General features: G+C 35.4%; 1 protein-coding gene across 1 annotated transcript in view; it reads left to right on the top strand.

The window, feature by feature from the left end:
• The window catches only part of DENND1B (DENN/MADD domain containing 1B), a 173,265-nt gene that overhangs the window by 108,887 nt on the left and 39,966 nt on the right, over positions 1 to 24,412 (top strand). Inside the window, exons 10-13 of the mRNA XM_009326173.1 lie at positions 2,367 to 2,467; positions 8,743 to 8,788; positions 10,302 to 10,403; positions 18,226 to 18,351. Of these exons, the coding sequence (XP_009324448.1) occupies positions 2,367 to 2,467; positions 8,743 to 8,788; positions 10,302 to 10,403; positions 18,226 to 18,351 (375 nt within the window). The remainder of the gene's footprint in view (positions 1 to 2,366; positions 2,468 to 8,742; positions 8,789 to 10,301; positions 10,404 to 18,225; positions 18,352 to 24,412) is intronic.

Raw genomic sequence — 24,412 nt, 5'->3', positions numbered from 1 at the left:
ATAGATGCCAGTCTGAGTGCCGCACCAAAATATAGATTGTAAAACAAGAGAGTTAATAAAGCTTCAAATGTTTTTAAGGAATTATCCAGTTCCTCTGTTAAAATGGGAACTAAAATATAACACAGACATATGCATAAGATAGGAAAATATTTCCTCATGCAAATAGTATAGTCAATTCATAATTTAAGAATGCCTATTAAGAGGAGGAGGAGGCAGCTGTATACGTTGGGGGATATCCTGTATAACTGTATGCTCAGCTTTATTTCAGTCTGTGATTGAAATACATGAAATGCTGATTTTTATATAGGTAGTTGCGGTTTGAAATTTATATACTATGCGCAATAGTATGTGGACATACTAATTAGTAATTCCACGTCCATTTTGAGTAAAAGAGCAAAAACCATGATACTGAGCTTGACTGCACTATCAGTAGTGTTAGTTAAACTACAGAGAGAGATAATATGGAAATAAAACTCATAAATCCCACTGTGTAGAAGCGGGATAAAATACTCAATTATTTCTTTCCCCAAATCAATTAATTCTTAGTAACAACACAGTAATTATTAAAATAGCCATTATTATAAGCCTAAAATGAGAGTAATTGCAGAGGTTTCATGTAAAGCTAAAAAACGAGATGTTAATCTGAAACGAAGAGTTTAAATACGGAATTATGATATACTTGGCTTTCTGTAGTGTAGCTGTCAGGCTCGGGCAGTTTGCTGGTCAATAGTGACATTCTGTGTGTCAGTGAACAGAGTCTCCTGATACCTTAACCTGCAGTTCACACATTACTGAAGCTCCAACTGTCGAACATTCAAGTCCCTTGGTACTACTGCAGCTTCCAGAATCTCCTGACTGGCTCATGTTTCATTCTTTGGCAATTTGCTCTAATGATATCCCTCAGGAGCTTTCAGACCCTCTTCTTTTCCATATTTAATCGTGTTATATTAATCTGAGTGCTGAGCAAACTATGCTGCACAAATTGTAATTGTGATTTCTGATGCAATGGTCTTACAATTTTTTTTTTTTTCATTTTTAGTGTAAAAATACATGTACAAAATTACAGTATAATTTTTATTTACAAGTCTAAATGTCCAAGACAGCTAGGGTGTGAAAGCTTTAACTGCTGATCTGTTCCACAAAGAGGGTTTTTTTCCCCTGTAAAATCCGTAATGTTTTAGCACTTGCTGTATGGACAGGATTTACATTTTATTTTTAGCTCTTCGTTTTGTTACTGTAAAAGTACATGTCTAATAAACAGCACTATTACCAAGTTAACCTCAGATAGTAATTTTGTTGTAATGTAAAACATTAGGACAGTCTTGCCTTTTTCCGTAAGCTTGGTGTCTTCTACGTGGGGCGTTCCCTTTTTTTAGTTTTTATTTTATTTTATGAGGTTTGTAGTGTTTTATTTGCTGGATATAGGCTACCTCATTTTGAACAGTCTTGATGTTTTCTACTTTCTGTTGTAACTCTGTGGCTGCATAATCAAATAAATAAATCTGAGTGACTGTGATAGCAAAGTGGTATTTGATATATCAAATTTGAATTCTTTCAGTGTTGCAGATTATTTTGTTCACTCAAGGCGTGAACTAGACCACGTTTCTAATCAATTCCATAGTTTGTTTTTGGGGGGTGGGGTGGGTGGGGTGTTTTTGTGTTGGTTTTTTGTTTGTTTGCTTGTTTTAGAAAACCATGTTTTGAATGGTAAGCAGATTGTAACACCACCTTTCTTGGTCAAGGAGTCCTTCATTTTCTGGTGATGCTAGTGCCGGACTTGCCAGTCCCTGCTTTGGGAAGGGCGTTTTGGAAAATTGTAATAAAGTTGCTTTGCTGTCATAGGGAATATTCACTTCAGATTTTTTTAAAGATGGTTTGGAAATCAAGATAGTGACACAAACAGCAATTAATCCTGCTCCTAAGTTTAATGCTCTGCTGCGGCTTCATGCATGTTCGGATCAATTCCAGTTGTTCCAAATAGCAGAAATGTGGACCAAAAAACTCCCCTGAGTCTTTCCTGCTCAGCGGAGCTGAGTGCAGCTGGGGTACGCTTGAGTTCCGTGTGTTCTTGGCAGTACTCACGTTTGATAAACATCAAGTAGTGCATGTTTATTTTCTTGTTTTCAAGGAAATAGCTGAGCAGGGCTAACTTTTAATTGACTTGTTAGTCTGACTTCTTGCAAACGTTGTATATGTATATCGGCGTTCTTCGTAGATGCGTTTAAGCAATTAAAAGTAATTAAAAATGCTATAATAGGTGGTTTGGGGAGGTTAAGATTCTTACATGTCTAAAAGTTAATTTAAGGTTTTGTATTTTCTTTTTATTCATATTTTTTGTTGCCAATTCTGTGTGTGTTTATTTTTAGTTAACTGCTTGTGTTCATGCATCAGCTGCATTGTTATATCCAATGTATTGGCAACACATTTACATCCCAGTGCTTCCTCCACATCTTCTGGACTACTGCTGGTAAGACAGCTAACCTGTTATCCCCATTTCTAAGATTCTTACCTGTCTTGTAATTCTAAGTAACTGATGAAAACACTAATTACTTATGTGACTAAATATACAGGATCCAGTTTATGAAAGCACTTAAGCCAATGCTTAAATGATGACTTGAATAGAGATATTTCAGCATGCCTTTATGTGGTGTTTGAATTTGGTACCTTGAATTACAGTGCTGATTACGTTCAATGCAGCATTTAGAATTATGTTTATAATAACTGTTCCTGTTTTATTTTTAGAGAATGCATTCAGTAATTTAAATGCGGCTGTGTACAGTTTTCTTTTATTTGGCATTTATTTTAACTTGAGATAAATGATACTGATAGAAGCATTCAGAAAAAAACTGATCAGTTTTTCCAGAATCAAATGTTAGTAGGCATCAACGTCTCCCTTAGGTCTAATATGATTTAATATTTGTATTTTAGACTCAGCTAGGTTCAGGATCCTATCCAACACCTTCCCAAAAGAGCTTAAAATCTCCTTTTGATACTTCCAAAATTTTCATTATAAGAATTCTGCTTCTGATGTGTTTTTGTTCAAATGACAGACTTCGTGGTTTTGGCAAATTCTTAAGTTGAACAAGGAAGAATGACTTTTTGAGTCACTTCTGATCCTTCAAGGGATGATGTTGCCACATGTCTGTGTTTTAAGATTTCAGGCTAAGAAGAGATCTACCTTCTTTTATTCATAGTAGTGCTGGAGATACCAAATGAGAGTTTCTATTAAAGCACCTAAAACAGGAGTATCCATCCCTGGAGACGTTCACTTTAACTAGACCCTATGGGTCTGTGGTGGAAAAATGAACCATATAAAGCCATTTTAGAGATCAGGAATTGTTATTGTATATAAAAACCGAGTCCAAGCCAGATGCCTACCAACATAAATCTGTGTTTCTGTTATTAATGTTTTTCTTCACAGAAATAAATTATGCTTGTATGTTTGCTGGACTTCGTTTTGTTTTTCTTCTGGAACCTATAAATATTGATGTTCCATTGAACTCCACTCAGTCTATTGAACTTCTTGTTTTTAAAGAAATTCTCATTATGTTTCCTTAAGTCTCTTTGATACTTTTTCCTCAAGTTTACAATATTTGCCCATAGTATATCTTTTTCTGTGATAGTTCTATGCTTCATATGTATATTATTTATTGTTTTTGAAAGGAAATCAAATATTCTCCCACTCCTCCCTTTACTTTCAACTATAGCTAAGCCTTTCATCTTTAATGATAGTTTTCTTTTGAAGAAACTCTGTCCTAATTGTTTTTCCTCCTAGCTTTGATAAAATGCACGAAGATGGGGGTATAGCTTGGATGTATTTGTTTAGTTTTTGTATTACTTGAGCTTACTGCCAGAGGCTTTGTAATTTCTTCAGTATCATCCATAAATGCTGTTCTCAGAAGGTAGATCAGCACCTTTATTCAAGCTGTACCCTGCAGAGTGCATCCTGAATACTAGAAGATTTTTTTTATTTCCTCTCCTAAGCACAGATAATGTTTCCCGAAATAATAATGTTAGATGCTGTACACAGCTTCTTGTGATGATGATAGTAGTTGAGATTCTAGGTCATAATGGCGTGACCTGAGAATTTTTTTTACTCGTTAAAAAGAAGCATGGAGTTTCTTAAACTTGTGAAACTCATTTATATCCCTTTTTCTTTTCCACAGTAGTACAATAGAGTGGGGGGAGGGAAGTTTTCCTTTTCTTAGAGATGTTCAAATGGACAGACGAAGTTCATGAAAGGAAGTGCACAATTGATGAATTTACCACACTAACTATAATTCAGACCTTTTAACTCAGATTTTTGTTCATTTACATTTCCCTGTCTGCTCATGTCTGGTTTGAATGGTTCTTTTGTGAGGCAGGTTGGAATAGTGTAATAAAAACACATAAAATACTTAGCTTTCCTCATGTTTTGGCATATTAACAGTGAATAAATATTTTCCTCATAGGTATATGATATATCAAATTAGAAAATCTTGATGAGTTCATAGGGTCAAAGTTTATGCCAGACCTAGTGTGAAGTCCAAGAGGGTCATGTAAATTTAAAATTAATAAAATAATTTTCTAATTCTTTTTTGTATTTTCATTTTGGTAGAGCGAAGTTCTTTTTATAAAAGTGCCTTTTTTCCTTTTAGCTTAACATGCATTTTCATAGCTAGAAACCACATTGTCATTGCTTCACTTGGACTTTGTTGGGATGTCTCCCATGAACTCTCATTTTCTTAGGGTTGTTCTGAAATGGTATTCAAATAAATGAAGTAGGGGATTATCAGTTTGATAATTTTGTTTGTTCCAAGGGAGTAAGACAGCTTCTAAACAAAGATAAAATACATTTACATCTACTAGTTTAAATATAGGCCCTGATCCTGCAACCTTTCTTTGCATGTTAATCATCCAACGTATTTTGAGAGAAATCCACAATTTTTTTTTTTTTAATTGGACTATATATCTTCAAAATTTCATGAAGATAAATGATATAATTCTGTGGGGGTTAGAATTTGATAAATTACATAAGCTGCTCAGCTGGTACATTTTGTGGGCATGAAAAAAGAAAAATGTATCTTTGAGTAAAACAGTTCTATATTTAAAAAATTATTTAAATTCTTCCACTTGCCTTTTTAATCAAAAAGCCTCTTAGGTTCTATCAGGCAACCTGATATACAGACTGGGTTTAGACATAATGTAACAGATGTTCTTAAAGTAGTCCAAGCCCACCGGTACTGAGCGTCAGTGTGGACGTTAATGCTGTCAGGCTTGGCCAGGTTATGAGAACTTGCAAGGTTCAGTGTGTGAACGTACTGTGTCTTTATATACTTCAGGATGGTTTTTTCCCCCCACGTAGCTTATCTTGGCCTCGAATTCCATTATGAGAACTCCAATGTGAGAATTGGAACAACCATCCAAAAAAGAAGAGATAATAAATTTCTTTTTCTAAAAGATAGCAGAATATTAAGCAGTGAAGTAATTTCCATTTTAGCTCAAGAGGAAGAAAACATGGCATAGTTACTAAAAAATTGAATTTTCTGAATATTTTTAAGACTTTATTTCTTTTCTACATTTAAGTAAGCAAAAAGATATTGTTGTACTCAGCCCAGTAGGTAGCTGGCTTTCAAGAAAGCTTTTACAAAAATTAAGTTTGAGCATTGATATAGTAATTATATTTGAATAAAATTAATTTTTGTAAAGGAGAAAGGTAATTTCATCAAATTTCTGTGTAATTTCTTGGCAAACTAAGTCACTGTTAAAAGAATGCATGTCAGTATTTTGTCTGTGGATGATAAAGCATCTGTTCCACTGATGCTCTGCTAAGAATATAATGCAATTAGAAAATTCAAGTTACAATTGCAACATGTCTTTTTATGAGATTTGGTCTCTTCTGAATTGGGATATATGCATCCCTGTTTTTGTGAGAATGGGACAATTATTTTCCAATTAACTTGCATGTTTTGCATAACATAGTAATTATTTTAGGCAATGATACTGTAGATTAATAACATTTTTTGGTAATAACATGCATAAGCAAGAGAAAAACTATATAGCAACTCCCAGTAGTATCATAGTAAGCAATTTCATGTACATATTACAAACCTCTGCTGTTAAGGCTTCAGAATCCAGCAGTAATAAAATTCATTCTTTGCTGAAAATGATCAAATTGACTTCCCATACCTGCAATTTTTATTTCATGCATTTTCAAGATGTGTTTATCTAATTAGCTTTGTACCTTTATTCTGTTAACTTCTCAAAATTGAAATGATGTAGCTGTTGCTTTGTTCTATAGGAAAGCTACACACTATGCTTTTTAATGACGGACTTATTAATGGAGCAAATCATCAGCGATTTTAAGTCAGTACAGGCCTGGTGAAGCTGCTAGAACAGTGTCGTGTACAAGAAAACAAGTGTGCATAAAATGCGTACATGATACAGCGCTTGTTTTCACTGCAGTTTCTTCAGTTCACGTTATTTGTAACACTAAGATAACTCTGATGCGATGAACCTGAGGATCTATTTTGCTGCATATTCAGCAAAAGAATGCTCAGTTACATGTCAGTCATAGTCATTCTCATTGGCTTGGTTAAATATGTTACACAGTATAAAGCATTCTTAAAATTATGGAGTGTTTTAAAGCTGTCTGATTCCTCACTGAGTATAAATGCGTGTCTGCTCTGGAGGGGCACCCATTTTTCATTCCATGTAACTTGTGTTCAGTCCACAAAGGCATAAGGCCTTAGCCTGGATGAAGTTGTCAGGAGGTACTAAAATTTTTCAGTATTGGGCTAAGAAAAAGATGTGTGGGGATATAGGGGTCTCCATTTCCCCTTCTGGAAGCCCCATTGCCTAGAAACCTTAAGCCATGGCAGTTTGCAGTCTCAGCAAACCTGTGTTTTGATAGTATAAACATGATGAAAGCTTGTTTTGGCCTCAGTCAGTCTGGGTTTTGGGTGGTTTTTTGTTTGGTGTGGGTTTTTTTTTTTTTTTTGTTTGGTTTTTTTAATTGATCCTCTCCTGTAGGACGTTGTTAATGAGAGCAATTGGCTGATCCATAGAGTGTACAGATTTTTCTAAAACTGGCTGCAGTCGCAGGCAGGTGGGAATTGCTACTTTTGCTCCCAGAGTTGGGACCGAATTGATGTGGCCATGTGAACTGGGGCAGTGAAGCCTCTCCCCGGGCCTCAGGAAGTCAACTGCCAATCAGTCAGTGCCAGTGGCTCGGATCTGTGATCGAATTAATACAATGGGAGAAATTATTGTATGTCAGCTATCTGTGTAAATTCATATAAGTCATCTTACCTTCCATTTATTTTTCAGAGATTATTTTTATTTAGTTTTTTTTCTCTCTACTCCGTAGTATTTCTTTTCCCACGGAGTTGCTTAAACTGGCCTATCTATTGCTCGTTTCTCTGGAGTGAATATTTTTAGTAATCTTGCAGTACCCACAAGTGTGATGATCATTGGATGGTTTTTCCCTTCAGCGCTGCATACTGAGTATATTCTTTTTCAGTTGTTGCCAGAACACATTCACTAGAGGAAGGAACAGAAGATTATAGGAAACCATGTGTCCTGGCTTTGGCTGGAATAGAGTTAATTTTCTTCCTAGTAGCTGGTACAGTGCTGTGTTTTGGATTTAGGATGAGAATAATGCTGATAACACACTGATGTTTTAGTTGTTGCTGAGCAGTGCTTATACTGAGTCAAGGACTTTTCAGCTTCCCATACTCTGCCAACGAGGAGGTGCACGAGAGCTGGGAGGGGGCACAGCCAGGACAGCTGACCCCAACTGGCCAAAGGGACATTCCATACCATGGGACGTCATGCTCAGTACATAAACTGGGGAAAAGCTGGCTGGGGGGACAGTGATTGCTGCTTGGGGACGGGCTGGGCATTGGTCAGCAGGTGGTGAGCAATTGCATCGTGCATCACTTATTTTATATATTCTTTTATCATCATCATTATTATTTTCTCTTCCTTTGCTGTCCTGTTAAACTGTCTTTATCTGAACCCACAGGTTTTACTTTTTTTTTTTTCCCCGATTCTCTCCCCCATCCCACAGCGGGTGGGAGGGTGAGTAGCTGTGTGGTACTTAGTTGACAACTGGGGTTAAACCACGACACCATGATAAATTAGCCTGACTAATTCAGTTTCTTGCTTGCATGCTGCAAGAGGTCGCACTCCAGAGGCTTTGTGTGGATATTTGTTTTATTTTGAGAATATAGTTCCTTGTCTTATTCAAATTGGAAATGAGAAGTTTACTATCTTGCGTTAAATAGGATATTATACAGCTTCCAAATGCCCACCAAGGAAGGGTTTCAGAAGCACATTCAGAACCAAAACTGGCATTAATGATGTTTGTGTTGCAGTGTGGTGATGTTAAATGGTACCATATTCTCCAGAACGGTGTTTTAAAACCATTGTCGTGCTAGAGACACACCACTTTTGGAACGTCCGCTAGGTTAGCTCTGCCATACAGTATGGTTGGTTATTGTAACTAGGTATGGCAAACCGGTTAGCAAGCCTTACACGTCTTCTCGCTCATACTTCCATAGTTAGGAACAGTGTCTTTACTGCAGAGTGGAAAAAAAAAAAAAATTTCAGTAGCAACTGTGTAAATTTAATACAGGCTTAAACAGTGAATGTTAACTAGGGACTGTATGTGCCAAGACTTCAAGGTTTTTTTGCTCCACAAATGTTGTAGTAGTTGGTACTGAAAACAATAATTTGCCTTTTTCCACTTTTTTTCTTCAGTGCACCGATGCCTTATCTAATTGGTGTCCACTTAAGCTTAATAGAGGTAAGTTTACTATACACTTCTGCATACTAGTAAGCATGAGGTGTGTGTGCCATAAATGGTAATTTTAATAGAAATGCTTCAGAAAGAATCCCTGTTTATTAGCAGGGAATTACAAAATTTAAGCTTCAGATGCTTTACAAAGTAAAAAATGTCCCTCTTTTGAAATCTTACTTTTGAAGTGTTCTATGGAGACACATAAGCTCTACATCATGATTTGTTTCTGTGTCTATTTAACAGCTCAATGATAGCTTTTTTCCTGCCTTTTTTAGTGGTTCAGCAACAGATTTTCCCAATAATAAGAACAGTTAAAATTTATTTTGGAATCGCCATCAATCAGAATTCAGCATCATTCTGATTTCCCAGATGATTTACGTGCCTGGCCCTCTGAAAATCTGAGTCTAACATTCATCCTATAACATTCATAACTATTAATTTAGAAATGAGTATTTTTTGCCAAAAAACGGGAGGTAGCCTTTTCAGATTTAAACATACAACAAAAGAATAGAACTCACCGAAGCGGTAAGTAATAGCTGGGTCATAAATAGCTTTGCCTCTTTCCATAACCATTTGATGACACAGTTAAGCCTTCGTGTGTAGTCTGATTATCATGCAGAGTAGGTAATTGATTTGGGAACTTTATTTGATTTACAGTTTGCTAAAGCAGTTTCTAAGGACCAATTCACATTTGCTAAGCTGATGAGGTGGGTTCTCCCCTAGTCTGAGCCACTAGCACTTTTGTGTTTCCAAAAAAGAGCTGCCTTCTTAACTCCAGGCGTAGCCTTCTGTTCTCTCAAATCAAGTTCTTATGATCTGCATACATTGATCGTAATATCTTGACTAGGATCTTTTTCCTTATTCCATCAGAAAATAATGGAACAGAAAGGCTTGCTCTGAAAAATAAGTCCCTCAATTCCTTCTGGAATTATTTCCTGGACCGTGCTATTATGTATTATTGTAGGACCATATAGAAAAGAGTTCTATCATTTTTTCCTGAAAGGAACAAATTGCTTAATTCTTAGCTGCTAATCAAGTCCGTTGATGAAAGATTGTTTCATCCATTCTTCTATAATACTAGTAGACAACACATGCCTGGGACTTACATAAATCTGCAAATAATTACTTAGTTTTCTCTGTTTTTCATCTGATTATATGATTAACATCCTATCTTTCACAAATATTGGAGAATGAAACATTGTTATATGTATAGTTCCAATATATTTTACTGTGTTTTGTGTAAATCATGGTTTTCAGAAATTAATTTCTTGAATATGCTTGTATTTCAGAGATTATTAATGTAACCTTACCGTTTGATGAAGAGGGAGTGTTTTTAAAAGCTACTCTGAATCCTGCATCTAATTCACAAATCCTACATCTAAAGCTCAAAATGTTGGCTTTGCCATTATTGTCCTTTGTAAAATCATCATTTCTAATCTAGCACATTATAATAAAAATGTACTTCAGGAGGATGCCTTAGTAAAATGCTTTTCCACTATTTTTTTTTCCCTCTTAACAGAAAGTAAAAAATAGATCACTGGAGGATGTGGTTTTGCTAAATGTTGACACAAACACTCTAGAAACCCCTTTTAATGACCTGAACAACCTACCTGGTGAAGTGGTGAGTCTTACAGATATTTCATTCCTTCTTTCTTGTATAGATGCTTGAATTACTAGTCGTTATTTTTGCCTGGTTTTGCTAACTGTTATGAAAGGAATAAGGGGGTGAAAAGCACCAAGTGTAGACCCCTGTATTTGAGATTTTTACCTTTTTGACAGTTGAGGAGATGTTGAATGGAACATCATATTCCTTATTGTAAAAGTAGGATCATAATTATAAAGCTAGCTGCATTCATTAGGCATAGCTGCTTTAAACGCAAGAGTCTCTTCATCTCATCTTAATCATTATATTACAAAGTAGGCATTTCTGTCTGCCTAGTGGCATGTCTTGCAAAAGAACGAGAGAGTTTTTGAAGGCAAAAAGAAGAAGGGGGCCAATTATCGGCTTCTGCTTCCCTGCCACCTGCCAGCGCTTTCCTTTTAATTAATGATCTGATGGCACTGGTCAATATAATAAGAAATGCTTGTACAGTTGGGGTCAGAAAATTCAGGCTTTGATCTTCTTCAAGTTTCTGAAACATTTATTTGTTTTCTCTAAATTATTTCAGTTTTATTTTAATCTCTTCTATCCTGCTGAGGGCTGCGTGAATGAAAACCTATACTGTTTGTCATTTGCTTTGGCAGAGCAAAGACTGCTTACTTAGAATTCTATTTGTAAATTAAACTGCAAACCCAGTTTGTCATAAAGACATCTGATCCTTTTGAAATGACAAAAACTGTCTTTTGTCTGTAAAGGATGATAAATTAAGTGCCAGTTCTTTCTGGACTTTGATCTTGCTAACTGTGCCGATGCGCTCCTCCCCCCCCCCCCCCCTTTTTTTTTTCTTATTGCCTATAGGGGAACATATTCTGTATAACATTTTAAATAGTCACAAAATTCACTTACCTTGTTTTTCCCAATTGAGTTCTAAAAGAATATCATTGTGAGACCACTGTTTCGATTATTTAGTTATAGATGCTCAAGCTATCACAAGTGGTTGGCAGCACAAAGAATTTTATATCAAAATGTGAAATCAAAGAGTTACATTTTCTGAAATTGTAAATCATAAAAACAAACTGTCTTAATCAAAGTAAGGTGCTGTAGTAACATACTGTGTCTTTTGTTTTTGTTGGTAATTTGTATATATTTGGTACAATAGAAATAAAACTCTTGATGGTTATATTAATGTCAGTTCCCTTTGATGTTGATGTTAAAATCTAGACTTTTTATAGATCATCTGGTCAGTCTTTCTTTTTACTCAGTATCAACTATAGTTCAGAAATGTAAAAGACTATCTAAAAATTATTCTGATGTTTTGTGATTTTACGTTAGTGTATGAAGTAGTATACACACACGTATATACAGTAATTTTGACTGTACTCTATCGTTCAAGAGTATAACAAGTTAAGTAAAAAATGAGTCATTTTCTGGTGTGTCAGTAATTTTAACTGACCTTGCATTCAGTGAATCAGGTTGAGGTTATAGTGTCATGGAGGTACATACCTCTTGACAAGTAATAGCTAGATGTAGAATTGAGAATTAGGCATCATCGTCCATAAGATACTGGAGTTGTAGCTGGAGGTCCTTCAAACAGTAAAAATAGATACTTGTGCAATGAGAGGGACTTCTCATGTATTTTACAGATGCGTATCAAAATGATCTCTAAATGAGTAGGCTAGCATGAAGAAAATAGGGATACAGATCTTCATACTTCTAGAAGTATATTCTCCCCCAGGATATATGCATGTTACTATTATTAATGTTAATGAAGGTTGTCCAAGTGTACAGACCATACAATAGACTTAAAATATTTCATTCCATATCTAATAGAGAACAAAACAGAACAACTATGTTTTATGCAAAATATACTTGCAGAATTTGAGGATTTTATAATGAAGCTTTTAATCTGAATATTCCCATCTACTTCAAACTGTAAAGCACTTTAATTAAAACAATTTAATGGAAAACATATACAATTATAGTTGGAAAACCTGGAAACAAAAGGCACAGACAATGTCTGTGTTTGGCTCATAAAATGAGAAAATGCTTGTCCGTCTTTGGCATGCATGAGGGGCAGCGCAGCTGCTAACATTTCGGTTAAAAAGTGTGAGACAGGAGTAGAGTCAAAATGGTAAGTTAGACTTAAAACATTAAAGCAAATGTCAAAGATACTTACATATGTGAAGCATTATAACCTATATAAATAAACCTCATAAGCATACGTACAAAGGTAGTAAAAATTCTGATGAAAAAATACAATGAGTACCTCTGAAGGGTGTTAGAATGAAGAACTGAAAATATAAAAGAAGCTCTAGTCTTACTATCCCTTTCAAAAACTGATTCCAGGTTTGTTAACAGCCTAACAAAAGAAGTGCAGTATTTTCAAAGAGTTTTCTAAAACTGTTTCTTGTGTCTGAAGGAAATTGAGTAATTATTTTCTTGATTAATAAGCCTGATGATGTCCTCACAGCATAGGTATTTAATAGTTTACCCATGTATAAGTAATATGTCTATTAAAATGCTCTGATTGTGATTTTTTTCATGATAAATTTAAGAGTGAAAAAACATTATTATATGGCATTGTCTAATAAACTGTATAATAAATTAACTGAGATTTAAAGGCATTTTTAAATCATTCACTTAAGCATTTAAATTATAGTTACAGGCTAGATGACTTTCTATGCATGTGAACTCTATTATTCTGTCAGACTGACCAGTGGTCTTGACTGTGCAAAGGTCAGTGGTCACAGTTGTCCTGAATTACCAGTCCTTTTTTCATGTGGACCCTCTGCTGCGTTGCATGCTGTAATCTTCTTAATGGCTTCATTCCAATATTCACACATAATATTTTAGATTTATTGACTGTTAGAAATACTACCATGCCAGTAGCAGTTCCGCTACTCCTAAGGTATTTAAAATTGGAAAAATAAATCAGAGCAAGACTTTCAGGAATCCTTTGTTTTCTTAGAGGGGGGAAAAACCCTCTTTTTCCTCTCTTCTGACAAGAACACTTGTTTTTAAATTTTATCATTTCACTGTAAATTTGTCTATTATTTTTTAATTTAAAAAAATGAAAATAAGTAGCTACTTCTATGGGAGTAAATTTCCTAATACAATAATACTTAGATCACCAGTTTAATAACATAAGACGTTAGACAAAGAACACTTGTGATGTATGTAAAGTAGCAGAGACCATAGAAACAAATTTATAAACTGTGGGCCTGATCCTGCAATACCTGCTTTCAGGTTACTCTGACAAAAAGACTACTTTGCTCAAATTTGAACACTTTCAAAAAAGGCTTGGAGAATCGAGGGCATCACTTTTAGCAACCAAGTCTTACTGACTTCTCCATAGACTAAGCAGAACTTTTATAAATATGATCTTCAGAAAACAATAGGCTTTATAGGTTTTTAGCATCTTTTGTGGTCATTAAATATTGTTAACCATAAAATCTACAGAGCTGTTGAAAGATGCGTAGCCTTTGTAGCATGTGGTGCCTACACACTAAACTTTCAGAGTTTTAGTTCTGAGATTCCTAAAGTCACAGGATTTTAACACCGTAAATTGGGCATATGAACATTACAGTTCTAAAAGTAGCATTTTGAAAAGTAGGCTGTAATTCACGTAGAAAATTAAACAGTTACTTTATAAAACAATTACTGGGAGTGCAAATTATTTCTGAAAATACAATGATTAATAGTATTATAAAGAAGTTATGGTCAACATGTAACAGTGCAACTAAAAAGATTTTTTGTAAAATTTAAATATCATAATTTATTATGTTTTCCCATCTGAAAATAGCCAAAAATATTACTAATATATTTTAGAAACTCAGAGCAGTCAACAGTGTTTGCAGTGTTACGAGGCAACTGTTTATTTTGAATAAATTCTTGGAGTTGAGATTCTGTTGAACCTCAATACAGTTTTAGAAGCTAGAATGCGAGACTGAAAAGTACAACTAGTTTTGAAAACATTTGCATTTAAGTAGTTGTTTTCGTCTAAACGAGTATTTGTGATTAAATGCTGGAGGGCTGAGATGCCTAAATCCTGTGTGTGTGTAGGTAGTATTAAATATGTAGAAGCCCTTTCATTAACAATATTGATTTAAATCATATCAGATTCCATTTTGTTGTAAGGTTTTTGGTTTGTTTCTCTTCTCTGCCATCTTCTCTCACTTCCTCTCTGTTGAGAGTGGACTTACTTTCATAGTGACGTGATCGGATGGAGGACACCAAAAAATAGTTTAAAGCATAACAACTGTCACTGATACCAGAGAAATAACCTGGATATCTTTTTTTCAAAGTTCTGGTAGTCATTGGGAACGCCAGTGCATGGTTCTGCATTTCTCAGGCGACAAACGTTTTGAATACTTCTATATGTGCTTAGATTTATATGCGTGCTTAAGTTTTTGCAGGAGCAAAGGCTTTCATTAATAGTTACATCACTTTATTAATTTATTTTTTAACTTTATGTGCAGTTTTATTCTTCTACTCACATGAACACTGAAGAGGTATTAGTCATGCTTTGTTTCTGATCAGATAGTTATATTTTAGGAATCTTAGAAAGGACACAGGGGGACTATTTTAAAAAATAATGCTTTTTTTTTTAATGACCAACACAATATGTTTCTACATTTTAGATATACTTACTTACATCTGAAAGAAAAATCACATATCAATCTCCGGACTTTCTAAATCTCTGAAAAACTATTCCATTGATTTAAACCTTCCTGAAGCTCTGATTGCTCTTCATTGGTAGTGTTTAGCAGTGCAATGAAGTCACCTTCCTATGAGAAGCCGTTGCTAGGAGAAGATAAAACCAGTTTGCTTCTAGTGTAAATTCATAATACCATTTCTGAAATGGATCACTAGTGTCTTCCAGAAATAAATTTTAACAGCATTCTAACCCCTGTGGTTTGTTTGCAGTTCTTTATTTTTAAACTTTGTAAAAGGCCATTTCTGCTTAAGACATGCAAAGAAGGGGAGAAAAAAAGTTTGGCATCCTTAATCACAGATAGATGGATTAACGCGTATATGAGGAAAAGATTTTGATAAAGATGCTGCTTGGTATTTTTTTGGCTTGGTGCCAGAATTGTGTATTTTCTTTGAAATTTTAAGAGCTATTAATGATGTCACCCAAAGGGGTCTCACAGTTCCTTGGTTTAGGTTCATGGATCTAAGCAATCACAACCCTGCTGTGCACCAAGTCCTTCTAAGTAGTTCAAAGCACTCAGTCTCTTATCTGTACCTACTGTATCGACTGTAATAACTACTTTATCATGCTGTCTTTGATTAAACTGTGGAACTGGGAGACTTTGCCGGCAACCTACCCAAATGCGCAGCTTGGGTTTGCCATCACTCGGTGGTGGGATAAGCCCTCAGAAAGCACTGTCCCTCCGCATGCATGTTTGCTGACCTCAGCTTGAAGGAAACCTAGGCAGGTCTCAAGGGCGCTTCAAAAGTGCTGCAGCCAGGACTCCGTTCGTGACGATTAGGAAATCGGGGTTGTGGCCCACGTCAGCTCTGCAGGCTTTTTAACAGCACTGTGCTCCTAGTACTTCTGCAGAGTAATCTAATGCAGTTCTTCCTGCCTTTTAGCATAGCCTCCTGAGAGAAGCAGAAGTTGGAGGAGCTTTCTTTGAACTCCAGCATAGCCTTTTTGAGGCTAGAACTCCCTGCAGGATGGTAGCACAAAAAATGTGCATCTGACTTACACATTTTTGTGCTGGAGAACCCGCCTTGAAACTGCCAGTCCATTGGGATGTTCTTAATATTGTTGAACTAATAACATAGCAATACTGCAGTGAAGCAGGAGATTTGTTGCTTTCTATCGTTCTTTTTAACACGTTTTTGCCTAAAGCATCCTGTTTATCGATTCATGTTAGGGTACATAGGGCCTGCCAGAACTGAGAAAATCAGAAAATACCATTTTCCTTCACATCCCCCACTTTGTCCTATAATTCGTCAGCTCTACATCATCTTTACCCTTTTCTTCTCTGACCGTGTCTTATCGTCTGCCATTATTTCCCCAAACTCACAAGCTATAATTTAGAAGAATGTAGATTTAAAAGAACGTAGAGAATTTTCTACCTTTTTCCCTCCCTTATATTTAGAAGATGCTTTGTCTGTCATAACAGAGACAACATTTTATGGTTGACAATTCTTTTTTTGACCTCATGTTACTGCTTTTGTTTTAGTGAAACTGAGCTAACGTTGATGGGCATGTTTCCCTTATACAAAGGATATATACATTTATTTCCCCCGGAATTAAATAAACCTTATTTTTAGTTACTTTAAAATAATCATACAGTACAGAACAAAAGAAAAAACACAAAACAAAAACATGCATTTATTTTTTCCACCTTGAACTGCTTAACTGTTTTTTGTACTCAGACTTGTACTTTTTTTTTTCTTTTGAGGAAAAAACATAAATGAGCCTTGGTGTATGCTTTCCATGGGCTAAATGAATCAGGCTCTCAACTTTTATCTAGATCTATGGAGCTTGGCTATAAACTGAAAAGATCACAGCTATGGGGAAAAGACCTATACTGTAAAGGCCTTTCTGCATAGATTATGAACATCATAACTCAATAATTTTTTTTTTCAAAACTATAGTTATAATTGGACCCAATGGGGGTCCCTCTCTTTGATCAGATCACAGTAACTGTGACTTTACACTGGAAAATGTCACTACTGTGAAGGTTTATCACCTGTAGAGCTGGTCTTTTCTCTGATGCCATGTTCAGTTCTCATTAGCATTATTCAAAGTTTAGTTGTTAATTAGGTTGACACTTCAATTACAATCATCATCTACAAGAGCAGTCGGGACTGCTTGCATAACGAAACAAAATTATACTCATTCTTGCATATATTTCTATAAGAATGAAAGCTGTTTTGGTGATAGTGTGTTTATAATGTTCTGTTTAAAGGGTAACCCTAAATGTTACTTTGTATAGTTTTTAGTGACTTAAATATTGCTTTATTGGGTATATTGCAATACAAAGGGATGTAGAAACATGTATTCAACATAATTGGAGTTGGCTTACTTCTCCACATATCCCTCATGTTGAAAATTAGGAGACTATAGGCTATAACTGGGTGTAATTCTACATAACTTTAAAGAATACTGTAATAATTCCATAATTATATGATTTTTCTCCAAACTATCTCCAAGTAAGGGTCATCTAAATTAGTATTTTTAATTTTTCCAATTCTATATAATCCGTGATTGCTATTTGCCAAATAAGAAAAGACCTCCTTCAAAAAAAAAAAAAAAGTCAAGCACTAAAATAAGTATGGTATCACTGAATTTACTCAAACTTTTCTCAACTATTTGACAGTGGTAGCAGCTACTCCCATGGTGCATGAGAAATGATGTAAGAGAGTAATTTGACTTAAAAAAAATAAAAATCCCTAAAACTGAATAGTAAGTGACCATTGAGTCCTTAAAAATAAGCCTTCATAGCATAAATAAAAAATATCCAACTGTCTTCATTCAAAACAAGTATTCACATGTCGTGATTGAGAGAAAAAAAAAAAAAATCTGCAGAAAAGTGGCTCACATGCAGTTTACTGTAAAATAATTAAGCTTATTTATGTCAAGAGGCCTTGGGAAAAAAAGAGAGCATAAACCAATTTGCATTAGCACTCTACCATCATCCCCTGCTTTCATTTCAATTAACAGACCAGCAGGTGCTCTTTGCAGTTAAAATGATAAGCTATCAAGGAGGAGGATGAATTTTTGGCTGACCTGTAGACACCATGGTTTGCCTGCTGATTGGGTTCATACCTCTCTGTACCAATTTCTGAGGTGTTAATTTAACTGTTCCACTCTGTCGTGCAGGTCTCGGCCTTGAAAAATAAACTGAAAAAGCAGTCTACAGCTACGGGTGATGGAGTAGCCAAGGCCTTTCTTCGGGCACAGGCAGCACTGTTTGGATCCTACAGAGATGCACTAAGATACAAACCAGTAAGGCTGCTTCTTTACTTCTTTTTTTCCTTAATTTATAAGAGCACAGTCTCATTCTTCGCAAGGAAAATATGAAATGTTTTATCCCAGTCTGAAACATTTCAAAGGAAATGTTTTAAATCTTACTCTATGCTAAGGATACGTTGGCAATATAGAAGGCACTACCACCTCCTGACGGTGAGTTGTACTGAAAAATAAATACTCATCCAAAGGCAGCTATTTTCTTATTTGTATCGCTTTTATAATTTATTTCGTATAAAATCAGATCGTATTAATGAAGCTACTTACACACAGCTCACCTGGTTTAATGTGGTGAGGAACTGAAGAGTCTGTGCCTTTCAGACTCCATCATTTTTCGCTGTACAGGTCCAGAGACTTTGCTGTGTTTGAGTCCAGAAGCTTTTTATTTCCTAGGAGAAGCCAGATATGAGTCAAACATGCGTCTCTTCTATTATACACTTATCTTGATTCCACTGAGAAGTTAGGAGAAATGGAAACCCATTTCATCCCATCAGAACTTCAGAATTTGTATTTCTGACGTTTTACTGGTACTCAGTAGATTAATGTGTTATGGGCTTTCATCCTTTCTGGTTTATGAGGGTGGCATATACTTGAGCCTATTAGAGATAAAATCATTTATCAGAAACAACTTAGAGATTCATTTCATCTGTCAGTCCAGATTCTTCTCCTATGATATTTGCAAACTACTGATAGTAGTTCCATTTGATAAAATGCATTGAGATGACATTGGCTGAATCAGATTCCAAGGGTCTGATATTTGGCAGGAGAAAATCATCCTTGCTTGAGGTGTCAAGTTTGTAAAACTGGTGGGTGTGTGGGTGCATGTGTGTTTGGGGGTGAGGAGAGCGGTGTATTCTGTTGGTGGGTAAGGGACTATGTGGTATTCCTTGATGGAAATGGATAGGATAATTATTAATCCCAGATGTGGCCTTTTCCTGGAGGAAACATTAAAATCTAGTTTGGCAGGGTCTTCCTTCTACCCAAGTGGTTCTCTTACAGGTAGTCTTTTTTGCCGTGAGCATTTTACACACTAGCTGTCTGTGCCACTGACAGCAATTGTTACTGAGATGAGAAGTAACCCATGCAGAAATGAAGTAAAGTTTAAGGGTTTAGTTCAAGTATTTGTGTTTAGCAGTCATTATAGTTTTCTCATGATATGGAAAGCCAGTTTGCACACTATATTGAAATGACTGTACCTGTTTTTAAAATTGCTAGAGTTCAACACAGTACTAGTTTCATTAAAACAAATAATTCCAACAGAACAGATAGCTGTCATTTATTCCATAAGTGACATTACCTGACATTGCTTCAGGAGGGTTATCTAATTTGTCCCTTAGTCTAAAGGTGAGGACACTGGTCTGTGTCAACTCATGGCAGCTTGCAGTAAGAGCTGTTAAGTCAAAAAGCGTCTTAATCTACATTCGATATATGCAAACAGAATGGTGTCAGTCTGGTTGATGTCCTTACCTCTGTTCTGACCAGAAATAGGCTCCAGTCAGTCCTTTGTTTTGGTAAGTTTGTTGAACTGAATGTGCAAGTTCTTTAGCATTCTGGTTAGCATCTCTGTTGAAATGAGCTCTCCTTTTAACTGATTTCCATTTTATTTCAGTTTATCTGTTGGCATATCTGAGATATCTACATTTGCACTGTATTAGAAGTAGTGCACCATGCGTCATTTCAACTGGCAAACATTTGTCAAAGTGACCTTTGCAGTCTTTCTTTCTGCATTATTTTCTTTTGCGTGGTGGTTTTTGGGGGTTTTTTTTTTTTTTGGCTCCACTGATTGCATATAAGAGAAGATATTTATGAAACCATTGTGGCCTGATGGTTTGTTTTTTTTTTAAAGATATGTTATTTCAGAATATCTTAACAGGCAGAAGTCTGCTGGCAAATACCAGCATATCTTGGATTGGCATCAACTTGTCCAAAGACACAGCGTATTTTTAAAAAAAAAAAAAAGTGTAACTGTTATTTTGAGCTGTGTTCACATTGGTTTTAACTAATTTTATTATTTTACAGAATTTTTGTTGTGATAGAAAAATTTATTAGAAGTTGAATTTGCTCTGGATTAGTGGAAACTAAGAGGAGTTGTCCCATGCTTGTTCAGCTCATTTTACATGAGCCTTTTGAACTCAGTTTAATGCATTGTGAATTGGGAAGTTCAAAAAATCAAATCACATTTGACTGTATTAGGTCCATCTTTCAGGAGTCTCAAAACTTGTAAATTGTTATTGCAAAGAAAATACTACCCTTTGTTTTGGAGTCTATGGTGCTAGATCTAATAAGGAAATCTAAGCCACAGCTACGGACTTTATTTACATTCTTTCAGGAGCTCAGGTAGTATCCATGTAGAAAATTTGTAGGGGGTATACTTAAATGAGACTGTTTTCTATATAGATTTGAAACACTTTTGCTGTAAACAAGCTTGTCTTATTTTCAGAATCAAGAACTGAAAGGTTTTGGGGTACCATTTTTAGGATCGCAAACATCCTGATGAAAAATAAAATAATGTGTTTGGATAGTTATCGATTGCTAGTAAGTTGAAAAATATGTTTAAGTGAACTATTTTCTTTGCAGCAGTGTGTTCTGTATGATTTTAACTTGAAACATGAAACAACTGTCATTAATATTCACTTTGAGTAAAGAACAGCTTTGATAGTGTCTGTACTCATCCAACACTTCTCTTCACTCCAAACGCTGTTCATCACACTGAACACTCATTCTGTGCAACTGTTTGTTTTCAGCATAGGACAGATTCTCCTCGGTATAGCAATATGTCTTGAACAAACGTCTAGCAATTATTGAAAAAAAATGATTGGTGAAAGGGAAAATGGGAAGCTTCAGGGGTCTTGGAAGGAGTTCATGGGACTCCAAAAGACCATATGGAAAATTTGACTACTCTAATACAGACAGGAAATATGACATGTAATAAAGGTGATCATATTTGTGTGTGTAATAAATGATAATAAAAATCTTAATCCAGTAAAAGTTTCAAAGAAAAGTGGGAGTAGTTGTTTTTTCTGATTTACTCAGGAATACTGAGTTAAAGAAATCAGTCAAATTGACATAACTGCCAAAAATATTTTTGTAACATGCTACACTTTACATTAGCAAATATTGCGTAATAGGAGTGGATCTGTAGAGCTGGACAGTACAGTTGGTGCTAAGGACTTGACATCCACACAGCGTGCATTTCTAGCTTTATTGTGGTTCTTATTTTAGTCTGGTGTTGAATACTGAATACTCATGACTAGCTGGAGCTCATTCTCTGCTTTAGTTTAATCCAGAAGGAATCCAGTTAATGCATCGTGGATGGGGATGATTGAAAAAAATTCTTTATACAACCTCTTACTATCTCATCACCGTTCCAAAATTTTGATAGGGAAGAGAAAAAGAAAATAAAACAGATTTTCATCTTCACTTACTTCACTGTCATTTGATAAATTACTGAAAAATAATCCAAAACGAAATTGTCATTAGTGGCATAGTATGGTCCCATTCACGTAGAGGACTGCAATCCGTTTTGACAGGGTAACGTGCATGGACTTTGCAGGGGGAGGTGCAGGGTGGGTGGGTGTCTCCAGCAGTGCAGACCTACAGCAGTGGCAATGAGGCCATTCAAACTGTTTTGCTATAAGGAGCCCTGGCACATAGAAGGGCAAGTGGTCAGTGCGTGGTTGTACTCACCCAGCTAGCATCTGCGGTATGAGCCGTTGTGTGGTCTGCAACATCAGTGATCACAAACAGTTTTGATCGCAAGACTCTAACCCTGCTGAGACATTGACATGGTCAGAGTGTTGTGACATAAGTGCTTCTTATACCATCTAAATGCATATACAAATCCAAATTATGTTTACTTTGGGTGGTCAGAACCTAGCTTTGAACCTTTTGTTGCTCCTATTTTCTTTAGGTAGTCCAGCATTTCGGAATTTAGTGTGGAATAAGATTGCATGTTCCATGTTTCAGAATTGCGTGCATAGGTGGGAGTTACAAAGATTAAAATTGTGCAGGTTGTGTCATTTTGTCAATCAGTGTATGTGCAACATTGTGTTTTTTCTAGCTATTTTACTTTACACATTCTCCATGGGTCATTTTTAGCCATCCTTCCTTATATCAGACAAGAGCCACACCAGTCAAACATTTTAACAACTCTGTGGCGTAGGGAAAACGGGCCTTACACATCTACCTGTGCAAACCTTGCAGATGAAAGCAGAGACTAGTAAATTTTTTCCATCAATCATACACAGTATGGTCAGTTAATAAAACACTGTATGATGTAAAGAATTCTTAAACAGGCAATATTCCCACTGACAATCTATGTCTAGAGAGGGAAAGGTAGGTAAGAGAATGAGGAGGGAGCGGAAAAATAATGAGTATAAAAGTATTCACCATAATAGAGATTAATTTTAACATCATCAGGAAACTAAGCAAAGTGGAAAAGGTGTTTGCTCTTAGGCAGCAAACATCAGGAGGATATATAGGTGTGATTTTTAAATTTTCTTTTTTTTTAAAAAAAGGTGATTCATCATGGCAAGACAAATACATTCCTAACATTTCAAATGAACAAACCCTTTTATTTATGACACATCTATTAAAAGATTATGAAATATAAGCAACAATAACTTATTTTCTACCTTTGAAAAATGGGCTTTTCTTCAAGAATTAGCAAACAAAAGATGAAGTTGGAAAAAAATCACCTCTTTTGGGGAAAAAGTCCTCAAAGCTCTTGATGTTACAACAAAAGAAATAAACCCAGGATAACTTTGTTTTAAGTAATGGTTGTAACATCACTCATCAGAAATTAAGAAACGAAGAGCAAAGGCTAATGGCTTGCTCTGGAATGCTCAGCAGTAGGAGTTCATGGTCTCATCAGCGCACCAAGGGTGCTGAGATAACTTCCAGCTTGAAGATAGCACAACCTGTCAGACCTCACTTTAATTGAATGCTGACTGGAGTGCTTTGGGCGGCTAGTATTGACACTATTTTAAGTAGTGACATTGGCTCTCCAACAGATGCAGGTATTATATTAAATATACAATAAAGCAAAATAATACAATTAAATGTTATATTAGGAAAAAAATATTTTAAGATTCAGAATGCACCTGAATTACTTGAGAATGCATAAGTAATGACTGCTTATAATTGAGTTTCAAAATGAAACCTTCTGAGGACAGGTATCTCTTGAAATGGGCATTGACTTGTTTACCTTTCCCCCACGAGTTAGGCATAAAAAGTACAGCAGAATACAGAAACAGAGAACGAGTAATGAAATGCCAGAACATAGTTTGTGTTTAAATCCAGAACCACCCTCTGTAATATCTGTTATGACTATTTATTGTGACTTCCATAAGGATGTTTAAAACCATATTGTTTAATTTGTCTTAAGGACCGTAGTAGTCATTTATTGAATATAGATATTGTATTAATAGGAGTTTTTGTATGTTTTAATTGTGACTATAAGAAATGTCAGCATATCTGAATCTTTGTTTGGGTAGATTGCAAGAAATTTGCAAATTTTGCAGAAATTTTTTTGTAATTTTAAATGGCACCTTCCTGAGTAGAATTGTAGGTCATGCTCAGTTATCCCCTGGCCTTTATCTCTGAATGTCATGACAACAGCTGAAATTTCAGCTTTGTACTTCCTTGATTTTAAACAGAGGAATTTTAGTATCAAAACCAAAATGGTGTTTAAAATTTTGTTGTTGTTAAAAAATAAATTATACAAAACCAAAGAAACTATGCCCATACCTACATACCTTATACTCTTCATGTAATAAGCAAGAGCTGCCATATGAAATGGCGTTTATTATAGCAATAGTACAAATAGTTGGTATGAGTCATGTCCTGCTAGAGAGATATGAATGTTTTCTGAAATAAAGAATTAAATGTTTGTACTTCTTGTTCAAGTTAACTAGATTTAGAAAGCACAAACATACCTTCTAATCTAGATTATTTTTCCTTTTAAAATGATCATGCTGTTTTAGCTCACTGTTTTCATGTTTCATTGAGGTCTGAATAAATAGCTTGCTTAAAATGAAAA

Source organism: Pygoscelis adeliae, unplaced genomic scaffold (genome assembly GCF_000699105.1).
Source record: "Pygoscelis adeliae isolate BGI_AS28 unplaced genomic scaffold, ASM69910v1 Scaffold256, whole genome shotgun sequence".
Classification (NCBI taxonomy): domain Eukaryota; kingdom Metazoa; phylum Chordata; class Aves; order Sphenisciformes; family Spheniscidae; genus Pygoscelis; species Pygoscelis adeliae.
The sequence above is the reverse complement of the archived record's forward strand: the minus strand, read 5'-3'. Positions and strand labels throughout refer to the sequence as shown.